Source organism: Neolamprologus multifasciatus, chromosome 1 (genome assembly GCF_963576455.1).
Source record: "Neolamprologus multifasciatus chromosome 1, fNeoMul1.2, whole genome shotgun sequence".
NCBI classification, from domain to species: Eukaryota; Metazoa; Chordata; class Actinopteri; order Cichliformes; family Cichlidae; genus Neolamprologus; species Neolamprologus multifasciatus.
Window position 1 is genome coordinate 10,333,371 of NC_140439.1, and position 21,842 is coordinate 10,355,212.

The 21,842-nt window shown below is 43.4% G+C and overlaps 1 protein-coding gene across 1 annotated transcript in view; it reads right to left on the reverse strand.

Moving 5' to 3' along the window:
• Nucleotides 1-21,842, reverse strand: part of neo1a (neogenin 1a) — a 156,066-nt gene that overhangs the window by 39,046 nt on the left and 95,178 nt on the right. The window contains exons 5-7 of the mRNA XM_085163299.1: nt 19,915-20,051; nt 8,517-8,671; nt 8,190-8,310 (exon numbers count right to left, since the gene is read on the reverse strand). Coding sequence (XP_085019425.1) covers nt 8,190-8,310; nt 8,517-8,671; nt 19,915-20,051 — 413 coding nt within the window. The remainder of the gene's footprint in view (nt 1-8,189; nt 8,311-8,516; nt 8,672-19,914; nt 20,052-21,842) is intronic.

Below are 21,842 nucleotides of genomic sequence, written 5' to 3' on the forward strand. Positions count from 1 at the left end.
CAGGTGTTGGTGAAAACCAGCCCTCACGCGTGCAGTCGAGCCTAAAGCTGGCTTCGATAACAAGACTGACCTTCAAAAAAACCCCAAACAAAACCTGAGCTGACGCAAGTACACTGAAAGCTATTTTAATCCCTTTTTTTTTTACTTTCTCGTGCAAAACAAGAGGAAAATAGGCACCCATAACATTCTGCAGTTAGCACTGAGGCGTCAGAGCATTTATAAATGAGGCAAAGTTTTCACCACGCTTGAGTAAATACAACCCATAGAAAAGTTCAGCCTGTGCTGAGAGAGCCCCAGCCTGTAAATACACACACGCGTGCCGAACGCCATCCCTGAGAGACACAACCACAACACAAACACTTACTTTGCCATCAGCACCCGCACAAACAGCAATTTGGTGGAGGCTGATTTCAGCTCTTCACAATCAATTTAGGTAACAATCCCTCTGATCAGCTTCCTACAGCCTCCGGTGGGGAAACGCATTCACTAATCACTATCACTAACGTGGTGTGCGTCTGTGTGTGCCAAAACAGATTTTGTGCGCTCGTGTATGTGTGTGTGTTTGTGTTTATGCGCGTGTTTTTCAGTTTAGGACACTGTGTGCACATTTAAAGACTTTGATTTTGAATTTGAATTTCAATGCACCTCGCTATGAGGCAGAATTTAGAAATTTACATAATATTAATATTCTCTGTCCCTTAATTTGTTTTGAGATTGCTTTTCCATAATCGCAAGAATTTATAAATAAAACTACAACACCGTTAATAAAACAACAATATTATCATATTTGCTTAATCGACCATAACGCACCAGTAACACTGTGTGTAACGATAAGGTACTTCTAAAGCACATGCAGCGTCTAAGCAGCAGCTACATGTGCTGCATGTTAAATTCGGCTGGTGGAAAACAGGTAAATTTGGTGTTTACTGATGTTTTCACGTGGGAAAAGAACTAGTTTTCTTCCCCACCCCCTCTTTTCCCGAGGCAATTTCATCCTCCAGATACACTTTATTAGCTTATGCTTTGTGGCAACAACAGTCTCCTTATTTAGGCTTCTTATCTCTGTTTCTGCTGAATCGCAATACAGGCTCTTCATCATAATAGGATGTTTGCTTTGTGCAAATTTGTCCACATTTGTGCACAAAACAGCAGCCTCAAATATTACCACACAGTTGAATCAACGACCGACAGTACAAATTTCATGAAGCGCCAACAAACGAAGCTTGTGCGTCTTGTAGGAACAAAAGGAAGTCGAGGAAAAGCAAGTTGGAGTAGTGATCAGAGGCTAGGTTTAATAAACTGCTATAAAGGAGTCTATGTGGATCAGTCGGTAAAACATATTTAGTTTGCGCCTGTGGCCATACGGTGAGGCCGGGAGCGACCGTTTGTGTACATGCATGTACATCCCGGCATTACATGATATGCTCAGCAGTCACACTTTCACACCGGTGCCTGCTGTTCAGACTGCACTTACGATGCAGGCCGTGCCAACTGAAAACACAGCGCATCGCTCTGCGCCGAGCTGACACATTCACATGCTCACAGTGTTGCACGTTCGCTCCTGCTGGCCTGGCCGTGACCCTGCTAGCAGATGATGGAGCACACCGTATTCCCTGAAGTAGGCCCGAGCTTTTATTCAGTGCTGCTGGAGTCTGGCTGGAGGGAAGGGTCTTTTAGCAGCCTATTCTCACTCCTTGATTTGAACAGGGAATAAGGGTGGTGCTCCGGTGCCGATGTAGTGGAAGGATCGTCCGCCTGTGGCTTCGGTGTTACAAATGTGTTTAAGGGGAGGGTTTTTTCCCCCTCCCCTGCTGTGCCTCCTCAAACTCGACATTTGTAGTTTAATCATAATGTGTTTACGTTCTATATTACATTAGTTTTCTTCCTTTGCTACTAGCGCGAGCTGTTACTGCAGTGCACTACACTGCCAGCAGTATTGGTACATTAGGGACCTCCTTTTTTTTTATGCATTGCTTGTCATCTTTCTCTCAATTCAATATACATTCAAGTACCTCTCAATTTGTATTAGACAACAATGCAGCTTCAGCATCAAGAGATTTGTGCATAAAACCCTTCCTGCGTGCACATCTGTACAACAACGGATCTAGGCTGCTGTGTTCCTCTCCATCTCTCATGTGCATCAGTGCTCTGTGAGGAAACAATAACTCCTTATGCTAAAATGCTACAGCCTCAATAACACGAGAGTTTGCTTGTGTTACAAACTGCTGCAAAAATCAACTTCTCTCAGAGCTCTTTAGAACATGAGGTGGAAGAATTTGGGGCATTCTCTGTTTTCTGTTGTTCGCACAGTAAACAGCATTGCCTCTGGCTACTAAGTCTGTCCTAAACAGCTTTCTTTGACTATTCTGTGCTTAGTATACACTCAGCAGAGTCTAACAACTTTGCTTTATGGATATGTTTTTTTTTTGTGCTGCAGTTGTTTAATGTCAACGATGTTCTTATTAACATTAAAACAATTAAAGTTTGATTTATGGTTTGTTTTGTTTTCCAAAGGGAGAAGGTGTTGGAGGCATTTTCTGTTCTCCACTGTTACACATTCAGTTCATCGCTGTATAAAATTGGGGAGAGATGGGTAAATATCTCCCGTGGAGTCTACGGATGCATCCTGGGGTGGCGGATGAGCTGAAACAGCTGGGAGCTGTGCACATCTGGCGCAGTAGCGCTGACATGTCAGAGGGAGATTCTGGAAATTCTGCACCTTTAATTCAGACTGCGTTTTCAGTATTTGACATGAGGAGAGTGAGGCATGGCGCGAGCCTCCATGACGCCATAGTGCAGCTCCAGCTCCCTGCCTGAGCTAGCCTGCAGGTTTAGTTAGACAGAAAGGCTCACGTTAGTCCCAATTTGTTTAGAAGCAGCGTTAAACTTCCACTTCCTTTCAAATGATGCAAACTGACTTTTTTTTAAGGACTAAGCATCCTTGCCTCATTAAAAAAGGATGAGACTCACCAACAGCTCTACAAATGTCTCTTTACAGAGAACCCTCCTCCCTAACTGATATTTACTAATGAAGCTGCAGTGAGAATGACTCTATATCTGCTCAGATATCTCATTGGGCCCTTCATGTAGCCATCATCACTGCAACTTAGGGGACACCCCCACATGTCAGCGTAGCATGACAACAAGTCTGTTGCCTGCACTCATAAGTACAGAGTGATGGAGGGAGAGGAAGCTCAGGGGACACAGCGAGCACTCAGGCATCGATGACGCATCGCCATCTCTCAGTGGGGGTCTGCTACCCCTGATCAGAGGGGAGGCAGGACTCTTCTGTTGGCTGCCACAGGTCTACGGCAGGGGGAGGGGAGACTAATGGCTGCAGTGTCAGATAAAGGATGAAGGTGAAGGAAACGCTGAAAGGAACCAAGGCCTGTTTAAGCCCTGAATTTAACAAAAGCTTGAATAAACACATTTGCATCAGGAATAGAGTGTCATCCTCCTTTCATCATAACACGACCTGAAACACGGCTAGGAGTGCTAGCCTACAGGAGAAAGGATGTAAAATTCATGGAGCCATGTTGCACAGCACTGAACAGCGACTGATGTTTTCAAACTGTGTAACCTGAAGTGTGTGACTGTGTAAACCCGTCCTCCCCCTTTCATTTGTATGAAATTCACTTGTAACAGTTGCACCTCAAACAAGATGAGCTCTCAGAGCTTGGTGCATCCAAACAGGCTTTCAGGCTCTCCAGTGAAGTACTTGATTTGGTCACTAGGAGGCAAAATGTCAAAACATTATTCATGTGAGCTGAGGGGAACAGAGGAGGGACAGAGAAAAGTCATGAAAGAGTATTTCGAGATTGAAGCCAGCAGGGCATGTGGAAGGATCAAATGTGAGTATTCGCATGCAAATGGGGGCGCAGCTCGAATTTATGCAAACTTCAAAACAAGCAAAAAGATATGAACTGAAGGGCAAACAGCAGAGGAGAGCATCTACTTCTTTTGTTTGCTAGCGCTGAGTGTGGATCTCGCTGCATTTTACACATGAAGTTGCCATTTTTGACAAGTGGGGATCTACTTAGATAAGCTAAAGATCCCAATCTGCAAAAAGCAAACAAACAAAAAACCCTAAATGTCTCTTTCATCCACAAATCTAATTCAAAACTTGAAAATAAAATATACGGTCCTCCCTGCATCGGCGAAAACTACACAAAAAGCAACTACATTGTGAAACTTGGACTAGTTTAAACTTCAATCACAGTCTTTTTGTATGGTACGCGCAAAGATGGCAATCGCATAAACAACTGCTTTGTCTAGGAATTCTACTTCAAAGTTAAAAACACCAAAAAAACATGAGCCATTTCCCCTCCCAGCTCTAAGTGCCACCCACTGCAGTTATCGCACATCAACACTCAACTCATAAACTAATAATGTGTTTGAAAAGGGCTGGAAACTGTCAATAGATGGTTTGAGGTGATAATTCCTCAAAGAGCACATCCTCTGCAGCTGACCAGTCGCTCCCCGTGCGACAGTAAGATATAATTGTGGACGGCAAATATCAAAAATGCCAGGATAGAGTCATCACGCAATCATTAGTGGATGTATTTTTATAATTTGTGAGGAAAGCACGGGCCAGTCTGCCGGAGATTTGATAAAACCCTCAGCACTCGTTGACTCACACACTTAGTGAGAACATTTTGTGATTAGACCAGTCATTTCTTATCTAGTTACTGTACATGTGATCTGGATTTAATGTAATAAACCTCAGGAAACTTGCAATTAGGAGGGGGTGGGAGAAAACAAACAACAACACTGGTACACGTATGCAGACTTGTTAATTATTTTGTGAGGATGTAGTTTGTGAGGAGGCAAACAATTTAGCCGTGGCTTCATTTTCGCTGACAGTGCGTAATGACTCTGACGAGCACAGCTACTTAGAGCTTCCAGCGCCTCCAGAAAACAACAAGTCTGAATGTGGCAGCTTTACAAGGGACATTAAGAGCCACTTACTCAGACTGCATTACTCCGTGCAATTAGGTCCCCCCGAGTTCCATTTTTGGTATTTCAGCTCCAGTTGAACCACATCTGTTTGCAACTAGTTGACCTATATTGCACACGACTGTGGAATGTCCACAAAATTGGTTTAGGACTGCAGGCTGAGGTCCCTATTTTTGACCAAACCTCTGCAACTTTCAAAGATTTTACCTAGCAAGGTAAAAATCTGATTGTGGCGTGGGTGTGGTCTCTGGCCAGCTGCAGAGGAGGGGTGACACAGTGAGCTCCCGGGGCGGCGCAGGGGCGGGGTCGACAGGTGTGCTGGGTCCTGACATTGATTGTGTGTCTTTTTATGTTGACAGTGACAGTCGGAGGGGGAGTGGACGTGACAGCACAAAGAGAGCGGGAGTGGCTGTGAATGAGCACACATCTCCGAATAAAAGTTTTGCTGTCAAAATAATCGCTCCAGCGTATGTTTATTGGGTCGAACGCTACACTGATTAAAACACTTCTCTTTGTTTATGCAGCATGCCCACAAACCCGCTCGCTGTAAACTACTAGAGCCAGCTGTATCGATGTGGAGGACGAATCACTATAAATAACTGCCAAAATGCTATACATATGCTAACAGCTGACATTTTTCCATTCCAAACACCCACGAGTGGCAGCCATCAGTGGAGCTAGATTTAACTGCAGCTGGCAGTGTCAAGACGCAAAGATTATGGCCACTAATGAATATTAGCCAACTTGCAGCCGCTGGGTATTTAGATGCAGTTCACCCCATTGATTTCCCTGTTGGGTGAAGACAACTTTATCCCTGTGGCAAGTCCCTGGCTTATCTCGCCGACTGCAAGGCAGCCGGCAGACAGGGTGTTTTCCTGGCCGCGTTTCAGGATGATTCAAGCCTGGCAGGTGCGAGCGGGAATACCTGACTGCGGTAAACACAAAGGGGCAGCACGGAGCAGAAGGAGATGTCCAGCTGTGAAGGGGCAGCCATATAAGGGGACTATATTGAGTACAGCACAATTACCACAAAGCTCACTGTGTTGGATTATCACAGAGAGCAGGTGGCTGTGAAAGACAGTGAGAGGAAGGCCTCGAGAAAAAGGTGACAGATGGGTGTGGAAGAGTAGGCCTGCACACGCCGCAGCTCAGGAGGAGAGAGAGGAGACACCGAGGAGAAAGACTTTACTTGAGTCTACTGAGATTCATTCATCAGAGCCGTCACCGCGAAACACAAATAGGTGCAGAAAATGAGATGATTTTAAACACATTGCCATTGATTAACCATTTGCAGGCACAGATTGCACCTTTGAGAGGGGAAATTACTTTGATACAGTGTTTGTGGATGCGTCTATACATGCGCAAAATGTCAACGATTTGCAGAATAAAAATGAACAGTACCATGGAGACTCTGTTATTTCCTGCATACATCAGATGAGAGTCGGGATAATAACCTGATGAATAATCAGGGAGCTGGAAAGCTTTCTTGGGGTAAGTGTGTCTGGATTAGCATTACTGTGACCAAGACAGATGTACGCAATCAGAACGGTAACAAAAGGAAAAGACTCCCTGTGATATTTATGGATTAAACAGAGATTAATTTCTTCAAAGCCGTGCTCAGGGCGGACCTCATGTACAAGGCCAGCTGCCTCTGTAATTCATCCCATTTATCTTCAAGTCAAAAAAAAGAAAGAAAAGATAAAAAGACTTGAGGCCATGTAAAGTAGGCAGACCCTTATCAATGGTGTCAAACACAAATACACAATGAGCTGCAGGTCATCATTATTTCTGACTTAATGTCCTCCAGTCGGCGGGGATGACACAGCTGGAGGTGCCACCGGTTGGACACTGCTATGCTAATTCATTAGCCACCTGCTTCGAGTAAGTGGGGGGGGGGGGGGGGTGTTCACGCTTGATTAAATTTTCGCCATCTTCCTCGAGAGAAAGGGACGCTACGAATCAGCAGTAAAGCAACGATTACAATGTAAAGGCTACGCGCACAACTTCTGATCTCTGCTGTATTAGGGTTTGTTTTCGCCTTCACTGCCCCCGTCGCTTTATTGTCTCTCATTTTCCACCTCGTTTTATTTAGATTACGCCACTCAGAGAAAATGCGCCTCGTTTATGGTCTTGAAGTTGTCGTTGTTTTCGAGGACTGTGGCGAGGTTTTCACTAGCCCCGTGGGTTAGACTATGATTATTATGACCGTGCAAATGACGGCAAATTTAAGCTGTATTACATTTTCTCTAAAGATCAGAGGGAATGAAACAAAACTACCTCAAGAACTGGGATGTTAACTTTTTTTCCCTCTGCATTAGCTTCTATTTTTGGAGGCACTTTTCAGCAATTGTAGCCACTGTCCTTAAGTGTCTGCTTTAGTTGCTGCCCTGCACTCTAAAGCTCCCGGGACTTCATGTTTGAAGCTCGTCTTTGGCTTTAAAGTGAGAGACTATGTTGCAGCTTCTCACTTTATACAGCATGTGGAGCTTAGGTTTACCTAAAGCACCTTACATGTCCAAAGACAAAATATCCACAGCCTTGTAAAGGGCTCGGGTCAAGCAGCGAGGCATTTCTGTGACGCTAGATGTGGAATGGACTGATATATATGGTCAGATATACTTCTGTTCCCTTTGAGCCACCTCTGGTATAACAAGTTCCCAGTGGTATTATTTCTCTGTTTCCTTCACTCTTCACACTTTCACAGATGTGCACAGCTGTGAGAATTCAGAAAACTGTACAGACAACAGAAAACCCCAACTTTACAGCTCACGTTTTTCAAGCCTTTGCTGAAAGGGTGTTTTTGAAGAGATTATTTCTTTCATTGCTCTCTCTAAAAAAATTTAAAAAATTTAAAAAATCCAGACATGAGCTGGAACTTTAATAAACTACCTGTACCTAATGCTGTACTTCATTAGGGATACTAAAGCAGTTACAGGGAAAACAAGTCCAGCTCCAATGGCTATGATTCATACGGAGGTTTAGCTGTTGAAGGATAAGAAATAAACACAAGAATCACTGTGTCCGAACGCCACTGATGTTTCCAAATCTAGCCTGCCAGAGCAAAACCGATCAGACACGGTGAATTTCATTGCTTTCATTGAGTCATTGCTGCCTTTGATTGTTTTGTTGTTAAAAAAATCTCATCAATTCACAGCTTTTGTGTTTATTTCCAATTGATTTTATCTGCTTGAGGAAAATATCTTATTTGCACACTAGCAGCAGGTCTGGCATACCTGGATCCAGGATGATAAGCTGGGCGCTGGACTGGATGTTGCCCGCATCGTTTTCTGCCAGGCACTGGTAGAAGCCCTCGTCTGACTTGACCAGACCCAAAATCTGCAGGTTGTGGTCCTCCTACAAAGCAGGAAGGGAAAAAAAAGAAGAAGAGGGAATTGGAATAATAAAGATACACAGGTATTAATGCAAGCAGCAGTTCTAATCAATTTCCTACTCTTTCTCGTGACACTCCGATGATGTAAATTCTCGCAATGTCTTCTGGTGAAGGAAAGGTTGGAAGGAGAAAAAAAAAAAGGCAGCACATCAGCACCGAATGAACTTACAATTATTTTGAAGTAATCGCTGGGAATGACGGCGTCTCCATTCTTGACCCATTTGACCGTGGGAGCCGGTGATCCCGACACGTCGCACTCAAAGATGATGTCCATGGACTCGTGGGCATAAATGTTGGCCGGCCGCTTCACGAACTGCGGGGGAACTGTGGAGTCCACACGAAAAAAGGAAAACTTACATTTAATGATTGAACCTTTTCTTTGTGAAATCTGTCAAAACTAACAAGGAACGTTAAACGTCGCTGCAAATGGCGTTTGCTGGAAAAGGAACAAGATGAAATTATTTCATGCTTCCTCTTAAACTCTCAGCCAAGAGAGAGTAGAAACAGTAAACAGCGTCATCCAGCAACAAGCTAATTATTTTCTGCACGGTTCACACAATTTTTACAGATGGCAACACTTAAGAGTTGTTGTTTTTTTTCTAATTTATTCAGGAATGGTTGAAAGGCAGCTACTTTGGTACTAGCGCAGTACTGTCAGCACACTACTCCGGCTAAGCTGATCTCCCCTAGTCCTGCTAATGAGGGCCAGAGAGGAGTTATTTGATCTGCTGGGGCGATACAGTGCCTCATCAATCTGTCCTGGAACAAGGTCACCAGGAGCACAGGGCCCGGGCCTCGTCCCCTCTCTATAATTGGACTGTACGTGTTGTGAGAAGAGAAGAGGGCAAGACGGACTATGTGTGCACGTGCGTGTACGCTGCAGCTACACCCGTGCGTCCTCTGATAAGCATCGACCTCGTTGACCACAATTTAAATGACTGTATTGTTATTGTGTGGCTGCGTGTCATGATTTGCCATCAGCCTCCTGGGCGCGGTGATGGCTGGTTATTAGCATCTACTTTGCGACTATTCACAGGAGCTGATTGGATATTAGTTGCAGTGGGCGGATAAGGTCCTTTCTTTTTGGTCTTTTTTTTGGGCTTTAGTCAGCAGCAGGCTGTGAGGTCAAATCTTCATCTGCTTGATGTAACACGGGCTAATTTACTGTAACACACAAGTTAACAGATTAGCCTTCATACTGCTGGGGAAAGCATTTAGCGCTAGAAAGGCTCTTCGTTCAAGACTCTTTGTAATTAAAACCAGAAAGTCAAAAAGAAAAAGAAAACCACACATTTCTTTAACAATAACGGCCTCATTGGAGCGCTGGAGCTACCGGACACATTGGGTTCCTTGTCGACTTTGTATTTCCCTGACCTTGAAATGCACTTTGCCCATCTGTTTGCTATTTCCATGCTCTACACACAGCACATGGAGCAAAGGAGGGGAGAGAAAGGGAGAGCGAGAGAGACAACTCGACAGAAGCTGCACACGAAGCCATGGCTATCTAAAAAAACAGAGCCAAAAGACGCGCATGTCCGCCTTTCCTGCCTCCTTACCTTGTCTGGTACAATGCTGCTTTTATCCTCCTTAACTACATAAACTGATGCAGAATTATTACATCTGCCAAACATTTGAAGTTTCATTGATTTTCTTTCTTTAAACACATTTCTGCATCCCTCTCATTCATGTGAGCAGCGTATACTTCTAAGGTCAAAACAAAAATCGAGCTAAATGCTACTTTGGTAACAAACTCTGTTCAATGTTCGCATCACGTGGCCTTTAAAATGCTCATGGCCTCAAGCGATTTTTCAACTGCAACAACTTCACGCGTGACACTTGGAGAATAAACCCTCCAGTTTAAGATGTGCAGTATTACCTCAAGTTCACCAATTAAACACGGTGTGGAGTTTCTTTTCCAGGTTGATGCTGAAAAATATTTTAAAAACAAACGAAAAAGTGCTCTGTTGTAGGCTGGTGGAGTATGAGCTCGGGTCAAACACAAAACAAGCACACAGAGCCACAGAATACTGAAACCTTCCTTCTGCTTTCTTAATGAGCATCTCGGTTTTCCGCGGGCCTCTGAGGTTATTACTGACGACTGACACGAGAATAGAAATGAGGACGGCGATGCTTCTAGACTCGATCAGTTTTTGACTGGCAAGACAGCCACATCATCCCGATCTCTGTGTGTCTGCGTGTGCACAAGAGTGTATCCACCTGTGTGTGTGTGTTTGCGTGTGTTCCCTGCAGGGAGGCGTGTGAGCTGTGAATAATGTGCTTCACAGTGTGGTGTCCCCTGGATATTTGCCTCTAGTATGTGCGCAGCACAGTCAGGTGGAATCCTTGGTTTGCTTTGGTGTGTCGGGGACACACGAGGCTGAGACACCACCGAGTCAGTGTGAGTCTGTGTTTGCGTGGAAGGCTGAATAATGTTTGGATAGGAATTTTTAAACATGCCAGGATACTTGTTTTGTCTCCTTATTACTTCTGCTATATGCTGTACATAATTGGGTTTGCGCCCTCCCCCGCTGGCGATGTGTGAGTGGGTCGATTTTGCTTTCTTTCTTGTGTGTGTGGGGGTGTGTGTGTGTCTAAGCACTTGCTTATGCATGCAAACATATGTTTCTGTACATCCAATGCTGTCTCAGCCTGTGCACACTCCCCACATTCATATGGGTGTTTGGTTCATATCAGAATGTCTGTATCAGTGTGTGTAGCAGAGCCTCCTATAAAGATTTGCTGGTGACAGGTTTTGATGGTGGCTGGTGCCCTGCAGCTCTCTTTATCTCTCCCTCTTTCTCTGTTTCACCACTCCAATTGTTTCCTGATTCTCCAAGTCCTTCCCTATCTCTCCATCTTTACCCCCCCCCTCCCCCCCCCTCCCCATCTGAGCAGACATGCACCATTTTCTCTAAACGGTGTTGTGACATTTGGAACCTTTTGGACTGAGGAATGACTATAAATGTCTAAATACACCAATATAGCTAAGGGCTGGGTAAGGGAAATGTGTGTCAGTCCAACAGTAGGCCTGATGACCTTTAATTGGCAGCCTGTTTTTACAGTGGTACAATGTCTATATGGAAAATTCCCCGCGGTGCCTGTATGGAGCTGTGTTTAACAGGTGGCTGTGCAACGATTTTGCAGCTCATAAACGACACCCTCAACCAAAGCTGGATTTTTTTGGTTAGAGGAGCTGACAAAAGACGTGCCGATCCACGCGATCGGTCCAAATCCGGAGTGGTTCATAAACACGTTTTCCCGCAGTATATGGTTCACAGACACACGCATATACAAACACACACAAATGCTAAATTCCACCAGCTGGAATATCTCTAAACAGGCTGCCCTGTTTTGGAGCATAAATACCACTCTGTAATGAAAGAGAAATCCAACAGAAACAGAACAAACAACTAAAGGGAATGCAGACACTGGAAACAAATGGGAGAGGAAATAAACAGCTAGACAAATGTAAAAGGAGGGAAACCAGCCAGAGGAAGTGCGATACGAGCTCTTCAGGGCTGGTATTATCTCTCGAGCCGGTAGCTTAGTAAAAGAAGCTTTAATGCAGACTTGCACCGACTCCAGTGAACTACTAAAAGAGGGCCACAAAAAGGTCATGTGCGTGTCTTGCTGTGAGCTTGTTAAAACAAAACCCCACAGGATTCCTGAAGGGATTCTGGGGAGATAGCTTTACTTAAAGCTTCAGTAAACTGAACTGAGTCATAGAGAGGGAGAAAAACCTATTTGTACTGATACATATATCAAACACAAAGAACTAAAGAAAGTACTGTAGCTGCTTCCCGAGATGATGCCAAAGTTGAAATAAATCACTTTTCAGCATATAACCCATAAAATGTAAGCCACAGCAGTAAATATATTATATCTTAAAGCGAAAGGATACAAAAATTCAAGACATTTTACCACTCTGATACCTTGGCCAGAGTCCAGCTAGCTTCCTGAAGTGAAAAAACAGTGTTGGGCAGTCTGGGTTTACTCTGAGGGCAAGTCAAGCTTGGACTGCACTAATTACCCCTCCTGCTCTTCCAAAGATAACAGCTTTACTCTTAATCCTGGCCAAAACAAACAGCTTCAGCAATAAGGCTGAAAGAGGGATGCTCGGTGCTTGCATTCCAAGTCAGCGAGCAGATAATAATGTCTTGTTAGAGGAAGAGTCATAGAGGAGTTCAATCTGTGGATTTTTCTGATATAACAACAACTGAGCGAAAGTGCAGGCACGAGTGCGTCAATGAAATGCTAAACCGGGGCTTGCAAACGTGGTGCATAGAGGAAGGAGTCTGCTCTGCCTTCATTTCAGAGCAATTCTCAGTAGAGCTCAAACAGATTGCTGTTGCTACTCAACCTTCAATTGGAAGTGCTCCGAGCGCATGGAAAACAAAATAGAGAACTAATTTGATGATTTACTCGCAATGCATATGCACGCTTTGCTTTAAACTGGGCTATTGTTGTCAGCTATTACAGGAGAATCTCTGGCAATTGGGTTTATCAACCTTGGTCTGCTATGTTTTATGTAAATTTAATTACTGCCATGGCAATGATCTGAGTAGAAGAGCAAAAGGAAACAAATTTATTACGGAAAATATTTGTGTCAAGCTTATTTCTCAATGAAGGGAGGTCAATATGACTACATTTTTGGTTGGGACGACTTGAATAGATGCAGGTGCATTTTTTTAAGCTGGTTAATAAATTTAAATTAGGCAGCACGGTGGCACGGTGGTTAGCACTGTTGCCGCACAGCAAGAAGGTCCTGAGTTCAATTCCAACATCAGGCCGGGGTCTTTCTGTGTGGAGTTTGCATGTTCTCCCCGTGTTTGCGTGGGTTCCCTCCGGGTACTCCGGCTTCCTCCCACCATCCAAAGACATGCAGCTTGTGGGGATAGGTTAATTGGATAATCCAAATTGTCACTAGGTGTGAATGTGCGAATGAGTGCGAGTACGAATGGTTGTCTGTCCCTGTGTGTTAGCCCTGTGACAGACTGGCGACATGTCCAGGGTGTACCCCGCCTCTCGCCCTATGACAGCTGGGATAGGCTCCAGCGCCCCCCGCGACCCTGAAAAGGATAAGCGGAAGCGAATGGATGGTTAATAAATTTCTATTTTAAGAGCCAAATAAGCAACAAGTTAGACCACAAAAGCCACACCTAGCTATGGCTATGCTTCCTCCATACGCCCTCCAAGGGTCAGAGAAGTGGCTCCTGTATCCACGCATGAGAAGCTAACACAATGGTTAAACTGGAAGGCGTACAATGGAGTCAGAAAGAGGATACGATAACAGCCGCTATGAAAAAAAGAAAAAACGAAAACGCGTTTGTGTTAGGGGTGTTTCCCTTTATTAGATTAGCATTCTTTAAATAGCTAAATGGAAAGTTTCTGTTTTATTTTGGACGAGTTGTAACTGCAGGTGGCTGCAGGGGCAGCAGGATGACTGTGTGCCAAAGCACCCAGCAGATTTGATCAAATTTATAACGTTCAATGCATCATTTAGAGAAAACTATTCCTTGAAAAAAAAAAGAGAAAAAAAAAAAACTTTGAGCATACGTTGCCTTTGCTGGTGGGGAGTAGAAGGGCTCAATGGAACTGTGTTTTCTGCCGAGCATTTGCAGTTGTGACATACAGTCATATGAACATCAAAGTTTTCATAACCAAGTCCACTCCATGATTCACTATGTCCCCTAACGGTTTCTGTACGTATGACTTTATCAGACTTTCACATCATCGTGGAGGAATTTTGGCTCGCTCACCGTTACAACGCTACTTCAGCTCATTGAGGGTTGAGGTAATTTGTTTATGCACAGATTGCATCACAGCATGCTGAACTCTGGGCCATTGCAACATCTCCACTCTTTCTTTTTCAGCAATTCTGTCGCAGATTTACTGCTGTGTTTGGGATCATCGTGCTTTTGCATGACCCGATTTGGGTGAAAGTTTTACAACTGGCCTCACGTTTGAATACTTTGGTATACAGAGGTCATGGTTGACTCATTGACTGCAAGGTACCCAGGTCCTGTTGCTGCAAAAGAAGCCCAAATCGTCACCCCTCCCCCACCGTGCTGACGGTTTATAGGAGGCATTTGTGCCGAGATGAACATGGCACTGTGCATAACATCTTCACTTTGGTCTCATCTGTTCAAAAAACATTATTACAGAAGTCTTGTGGTTTGTTCACATGTAACTATACTCTTTTTGGAGAGAAAAGGCTTTCTGCTAGCAACTCTAACAGTAGTGTCAGGAAATTTAATATTTAACATTCTAACTGAGGCCTGTAGAGTCTGAGATGGAGCTCTCTCTCTTTCACTCTCTTTTTTTTCTGCACAGTCTGACCTTGGGGAATTTCCTGGGACATCCAGTTCTGGGAAGATTGTGGCACTGTGTAAACACACATGAATGATCCAACATGCCCAGACTTCTGCTTTTATAAAGGTGCTCACAACTGCAGACAATGAATTAATCACATGTATTTGATTAGCAGATCTGGCTGCTACAAACCTCTTTATTTAGCCCTGCCCATAAAAATTAAGTCTTGTGAAGCTTTTTTCACATTACCTTCAGTGACTTACTTAAAAAAATATATTCCTTTTTATAATAAAAGGAGTAAATTGAGCACGTCTGTATGTTCGTTGCTATTTTTATCCATTTCTGTAACATGGTAAAAACATTCCTGCTGTATAAATCCGGAGTGCTCAGCCTTTGGGAAAGAGTCTTTTACAGGCCAGACCAATTAACTTGATAGCATGATGATACCATAAATGAGGGCCACTGACAAGAAGCCTCATAAAACTGGTAACATATACTGTACGTTTGTGGGGAACTATTTTTGTCCTGCACACACAATCACACACCCATATAGAAAGATCAGGTCTGGGTGGTGCCCCCTGCAATGCAAGACCATAATGAAAAGCTGCTGCCTCCTCTGGCTTCATTTATCCTCTTGCCAGTTCTAACAGAGGCTGAGATGTCAAACAAAATCATACTTAGCAGAGCACACACTCAAACAAACTCGCAGTTATCCCACAAACACATACAAGGGTGCTGACACTTGTTTCTGTGAAGGGTCCAATGATGTGATTCAAGTGGAAAGCTGAGCTAAATGTTACTGTAAACACTTGTTTAGAGGCTCGCATTTTTTAAAACTTCCTGTCTTGCTGGGAGTTGTACTGCTGTAAAAAGAGCACACTGCTCTCAGACAGCCATTGCTTATGTGTGACAGCTGCTGACAGTATCGCTTTGAAAGCTTCTTTTTGTATGTGGTGACAAATTGAAAAGACGTATTTGTTTATTTCCTTGCTTTGTCCACAGCTGTAAGATTTGCAGGATATGCAATAGATAGTGTTTTTTACAGTTTTCTTAGTATAGAGTACTGTCTGTTGAATCATAAATGGACTACTGCTTGGTACAAGCTGGTGAAATTGTGTCTCAAGAAGCAAACAGCACACAGTGCAATGTACACTTTTTACATTTGTTGGACCTCTACTGTAAAAGTATCGCAGGTAGAGGCTACTATTTCTCACTGTAATCCCATGCTGAGAATTACACATACATGTATTAGAAACAAAACACTACATGAAAACACTGATTTCACACACTCCTTTGGTACACTGATGAGCTTTAACCGCAGCAGGATGGTGTGATTGGAAGTGAAATACAGTGTAAAATTACAGTGAAACACAGATATCATCCAGCCACCGATGTCTCTCAGTTACATGGTGTTAACAGTGAACATTGGAGCTTTATGGCACAGAGGTATAAGCTATTACAGGCTTTGGCTACACAGACAGTACTTGGATTAACTAGAAACAGAATGAGGGCAGACGAGGCAGCATGTAAATACGACATCATTTCTGCGTAATGGCATGCTCAAACCAAGTAAGTGTTTATGGGCCTTTTTGCAACCCATATATTCTTCCCTAACAACCGATGGGAAAACCATATCTTTCCAAAGTGCAATCAAAAACTAAATCAATTAACACTAACAACATAAAGTCTTCTCCAGCACTCAAAGATTCTCAGTGGGGACACGGTTTGGACTCTGTGGTGGCCAGTACACGTGCTCCCTTAACTGCTCTTTCACAATCTGAGCCCAGTGAATCCTGGCATTAGGGTGTTGGAATATAGCCATCAGGGAGGAAAAAGAATCCATTGACAGAAAAACTATTCAGTTTATTCAGGTAGTCAGCTGACTTCATTTTTTGGGCACTTACTCTTGCAGAAAGTAAACCTGCAGCAACTCCAGATTATAACACTGCCCCTACAGGCTTGTACAGTAGATACGAGGCATGATGGCTGCATCAGTTCGTCCACCTTTCTTCTTACCTGATACGCCCACCACTCTGAAACAGGGGAATTGTGGAGTCATCACATCACATGACCGGATTATCCTTCCATTGCAAAGTCCAATCTGTCTGCTCCTTAGCAAAGTGAATGCCTTTCTTTCCCAGATTACCTCACTGATAAGGCTACATAGGCTAAACTCATCTTCACATTGCAAGTATGTAAATAGTCTCACTTTTATTGTTATAACATAGCTCTGAGTTCTGCTATAGATTTTGTATGATTTGTGATAAGAGACAATATTATCAAGTAATCAGGTATAATGAAATAACACTCAGACACTTGTAACAGTTCAACGTGCACGGGTGGGAGCTCAAGTGAGGCCCACACCCTGCAGCAATTCTCTGCCTTTATTTATACACAGCATGAAACATACAAGAAAGGAAGTAACATTCCCTAGCCAAACAGGCAGGTGTGAGATCTCGGAACTTATGTTCAAAAAAGGTTATGTTCTTACAAGGTCATTTCTTACTCTTTGGGTGGCGGTTTCCTGTGAGATAATGTGAGAGCAAAACAAGTCTTTTTAAGGCAAAGTGTAGACAGTTGTGCAAGTGGTTAAGTAAAAACAGAAATATGAACACTCTTAGCTTTAGTATATCAGCAATAATGATTAATAAAATGTCTCAATAATAAAAATCTTCTGACAATTTGTTTCCAGCACACTTAAGTGCTGTCCAATCAAGATGTTTTTTTTAGAATCACATTTCTTCCTCAGAAATGACGGCTGACCACCATCCACTGTTCCAGGTCTTAGTAATGCATTAGACAGTTCTTAACCTAATTTTAGCAGCTTCAGCATTCTTCTTAGTTGCTCTGTTTGCTTGATGTAAGCAGAAATTTGGTGAAATGGCATCTTTTCCATGAACACTGGATGTGTCTTCCAATGTGGTTGTTTAGAAAAAAAATGAAAAGCTACTCACTGCATCATCAAAGATTAAATAACCAGTTACCAGCCAAAACATATTAATCACTGCAGTAATTATCCAATGGAAGTCTCTTATGTATTTGCTTATATAAATCCACGCAGTGACTTTCATTTGCAGTATATTTTACAAGCACATCCCACAGTTTTGCTTAGTTTTTTTTAACCTCATGCTCTTTTTAATTGTCATATAAAGCTGAATTTAAATTGTGCCATTTCTGTTTCCTCCAAACTGCGAAATGAAGCGTGTGCCCCATTTCAAATTGAATCCACTGTGTATAGGAGAGTCTCACATGAAAGCATGGCCCAGTGAATTAGTGTTAACGATAACCTCGCTGAACACTGCAGAAAATAAACATCTAAGGACTAAAAATACTGGATGGGCAATCACATTCAAGGAGGGTTAAATTAAATTTAACAGTCCCCGACTCTCAAATAATTTCTGAACCTGAAAATCGTGCTATGCATTAGCTAGGCAATGCACACAGGTGTGTGGAGCAAGTGCATACCTAATCTTTTCTTTGGCACCACTATCTAAAATAAAATGTTGTGCATGAATCTATATGCATCTCTAGTTTCACAGATGAGTGCCAGCTGCACTGCAAACCCTGAAGCATTCTGCAGGCGAAACCCAACAGTCCTTTACCATATCAAATCCCCGTCTGGCTGTCTGGATCCCCTCTCCAGCACAAACTGTCCAGTGTTTATGAAAAGCCACTGGCCGCGTAAACACACAATTTCCTCTTGTTACTGCAGCTGAAGAGGCCCTAAGGTAATTTAGAAGGAGTCAGTCATAGGAAAAATTGTTTTGTTGTTAGTATAGATTCATAGCACATTGATCCGAATGTCTTTTACAAGCGCCACTACTTATTGAGGGAAACAATTGACCTTTCTGGGGTCACTTCTGTTGTCAAGGAAGCAAATCAATGCCACAATCTGGTTTCTTTATGAATCTGGACGAAGCAAATGCAATTAGCCCCGTGAGTCAACAGCACTGGAACTAATCCAACTGCTTTATTCTATTATAGTGACGCATGTTTTTCAACAATATTTCAAGCCGGCTGATCAATCTTCTCCAGTCCTGTCACCGTGGAAGTGGAGGCCAGCGGTGGGGGGGCAGGAGTTGAGCTGAAAACATGAAGGATTTCAGAGGGAATTCGCTGGACAGACTTGAGGACAGAAAAACGAGTGAAGTCAGATGTCCTCCTGTGACCTGATCCGATTTTACATTACTGTCTCCTTTAATCACAGTAAGCGACGGGAAGTGATGAAAGAGTGGTGGATGGTGGGGGTGATGAAGAGATGAAGGGATTTGGGGAAGAAAAGGTTGGGAGTCGTGGCACGATTGGGGCTGTGTGTGAAATGCAATGAACCTTCAGAACGAGCCTCGGGCTGTTTCCCCCATTTTTAAGTTATTTCACACCAAATCCTGTTGACTCGCCTCGTCGGGGAAAAGCATACAAATACACATGGGCTATGTGGGATTCACGTGCATTATTCTAACCAACATAAACTCTGATTACAGAGCGGATTGTCGGGTAGTTTCAACAACAGATGCTATCCTCTGAAAAATAATAACAGAAAGACACAGATAAAGATAAATTGTATTGCATACTGCTTCTGGGTTCTGTTCCAGCTAGTCCTTCCTAATTCTAGTGTCTGGTACGCACCTCAAATACTTCTGTTATTCCTCTGATGAGATGAATGATATGAGGAGAAAGAAAAACACAGCAGATATCGACAGATACGAACGCTTCCGTGGCAAATATTCACTGCCAACACTGCCTATATGTGTCTGCAAGAGCATATCCTTTTTCACAGGACTGAGCCACGTGCTTGGGAAACTGCTACCTCTACATAGCTTGCATGCAAGAAATCCACTTTGTTTCATTTCATTTCAGACTGAGCTCTCAGTGGCTTTGTTTCGCTTCTGGGATACGAGTCCAAAGGGCTTTTAATAACCTCATTCCCAAACATAATCAGATGAGATGAGGCTGTTTTCGGTATTGAAGGATGGTCTGAGAGTTCAGTCGAAGCTGGAGGGGCTCAGCTTCTCTCCACTGCACTCTCCTTAGTAACTAATGCAACCTCGCGTGCTGCTGCTTCACACTAATTTCTAATCTGTGAATTAATTTAGCTTGTGTTGCCGCTTTGACTTGTAACCACACTAGGATGTTTTAAACCTTGTAGTGACATTCAGAATAAATGGGTCATTTGTGATATTCTCGTATGGTTTGATATCCAGTTCGGACCTTTGGTTTTAAACCAGGAAGCGGACAATACAGGCTGATAAAGGTACCTTGTACTGTGAGTTGGGCCTGGGCTTCAATGGTGGTGTTGGAATTGTCTGCAACACAGGTGTAGATCCCAGCGTCTGCCTCCGTGAGGTTGGAAATTTGTAGACTGCCCCCTCCCAGCACCTCCACCCGACCATCACTGAGGAGAGAAAGTAGGAAGGTTGTGGGAAAGGAAAAAAGAAAATTAGCTCCACTAAACGTGTAAGCAGTACTTTCTTTTATCATAGCCAACCATTAATGACCTTTACTTGGGTCCTTGCTACATGTAACACAGTCGGCATCACACTCGGGAGCCATCAGGCTGCTGACCCTCTAAACAGCATGTGGACACAGCTGAACATCAGCAGCGACATCTTTTTTTTAAAAACAGACTTGTAAGATATGTAGAAAGTCATGGCAGCCCATTTACATGAAATGTATTCTCCTCTTGCTCAGATCGCTGAACAGTAATGGATGCATCCTCTGGAGCCCCCAGCTCCTCTGCTGACCTGGGTTTGACTCCACATCTCATCCTCGTTTCTTTTTGCTCTGTCACCTCATACCAACTCTCTGAATAAATAAAAGATGCTAAAAGCAGAGTCAACCGCCCCAAGAAAGAAAAGCAATTTGCATTTCTTCCCAACAGTTTACTGGATTTGGAAACCTGGTAATATAACTAGAGTGGGATAGAAACAGGATTCTCGATGTAAAAATACTAGAGTGGAAAAAAGACTGCTGTATTCACCATAATCTCCTGCCAAAAAAAAGAAAAAAAAATCACTGATAAACCAGCTTGAACAAATGTCACTGATATACACAGTCCTCTGTGCAGCTGAAACCAGCACCAAACAGTGACTAAAAGCTACAAATTGCAGGCACACCTTTGAGTCAAAGCACGGGGCAAAGTTGTAGCGCAAATGATCAGAAAGCAGGAGGATCAGCAATTAAACTTAAACTTTCAACAATTCTCCCGTCTCCGATTCTTCGCTCAGCAACCCAACAGCATAATTGCGCCTGTGTGAGCAAGTCAGTCTAACTTAGCAGGCTTGCTGTGGGAAGCGAGCCACTCCTGGTGTGACAGCGAAGAAAAGCTGAAAGCCATAAAGTGCGTAGACAAGCTGAGCCTGCAGAGTAGTAGTACTAAAGGCGCAATAAACAATAAGCGTGACCGTAATAATGTGTTTGTAATATTATCATATGTTATTGTCCTATAATATATAGAGTCTCAAGGCATTGATCAGTCCAGCTTTTACCAGAGCAGCTGGGATTTACAGTTTGCACAGCCACGCTACTGCAGCCCTTAACAAACGTTTTCCTTTTCTTTCATTAGCCGTTAATTAACTGGAGTGCTGTGAAGCGGCCCCGACTAGCAGACTGAAAACCTGTTTCATTCAGCTGCTTATTACCTAAAGAATCTATGCCTAACCCAAAGATCCAAACACACAAGTATTTGTACAGCCTCGTTTTGAACCAGTGACCCCTCTCCGTTTTAAACAGTCCCAACTTTGATTTCCCCAACAAGCCCACGGGGATGCAGTCTGTGGCCAAGCTCCGGCTTGATTCAACAAGCACTGGAGCATGAGAGGAGGAGGATGCTGAGAGGAAAGAAAAACGGTAATCAATAGCTTGCAGAGAGAACTCTGCATTCAGAGAGAGAGAGAGAGAGAGAGAAAATGGGATGCAGGGAGAAAAGCGGGATCAGCGGGTCGGCAGACGAAGATAAAAATCCAAAAGACAGCCACAGCAAGCGAGATGCAACTGAGGAACACTAGATCAGCGCATAATGGTTTCTGCATAGTGGATATCTGCAGAAAAGAGGAGGATACTGAAGAAAACAACTATATGCTGAAGGCTGGTTTTGTTTTAAACCAACTGCTGAGTGGCAAAGATACTCCACGTAAGCTCCCGCACCTCCTTTCTCGACTGCACCTGGGTTCAGCAGTGCTGGCCG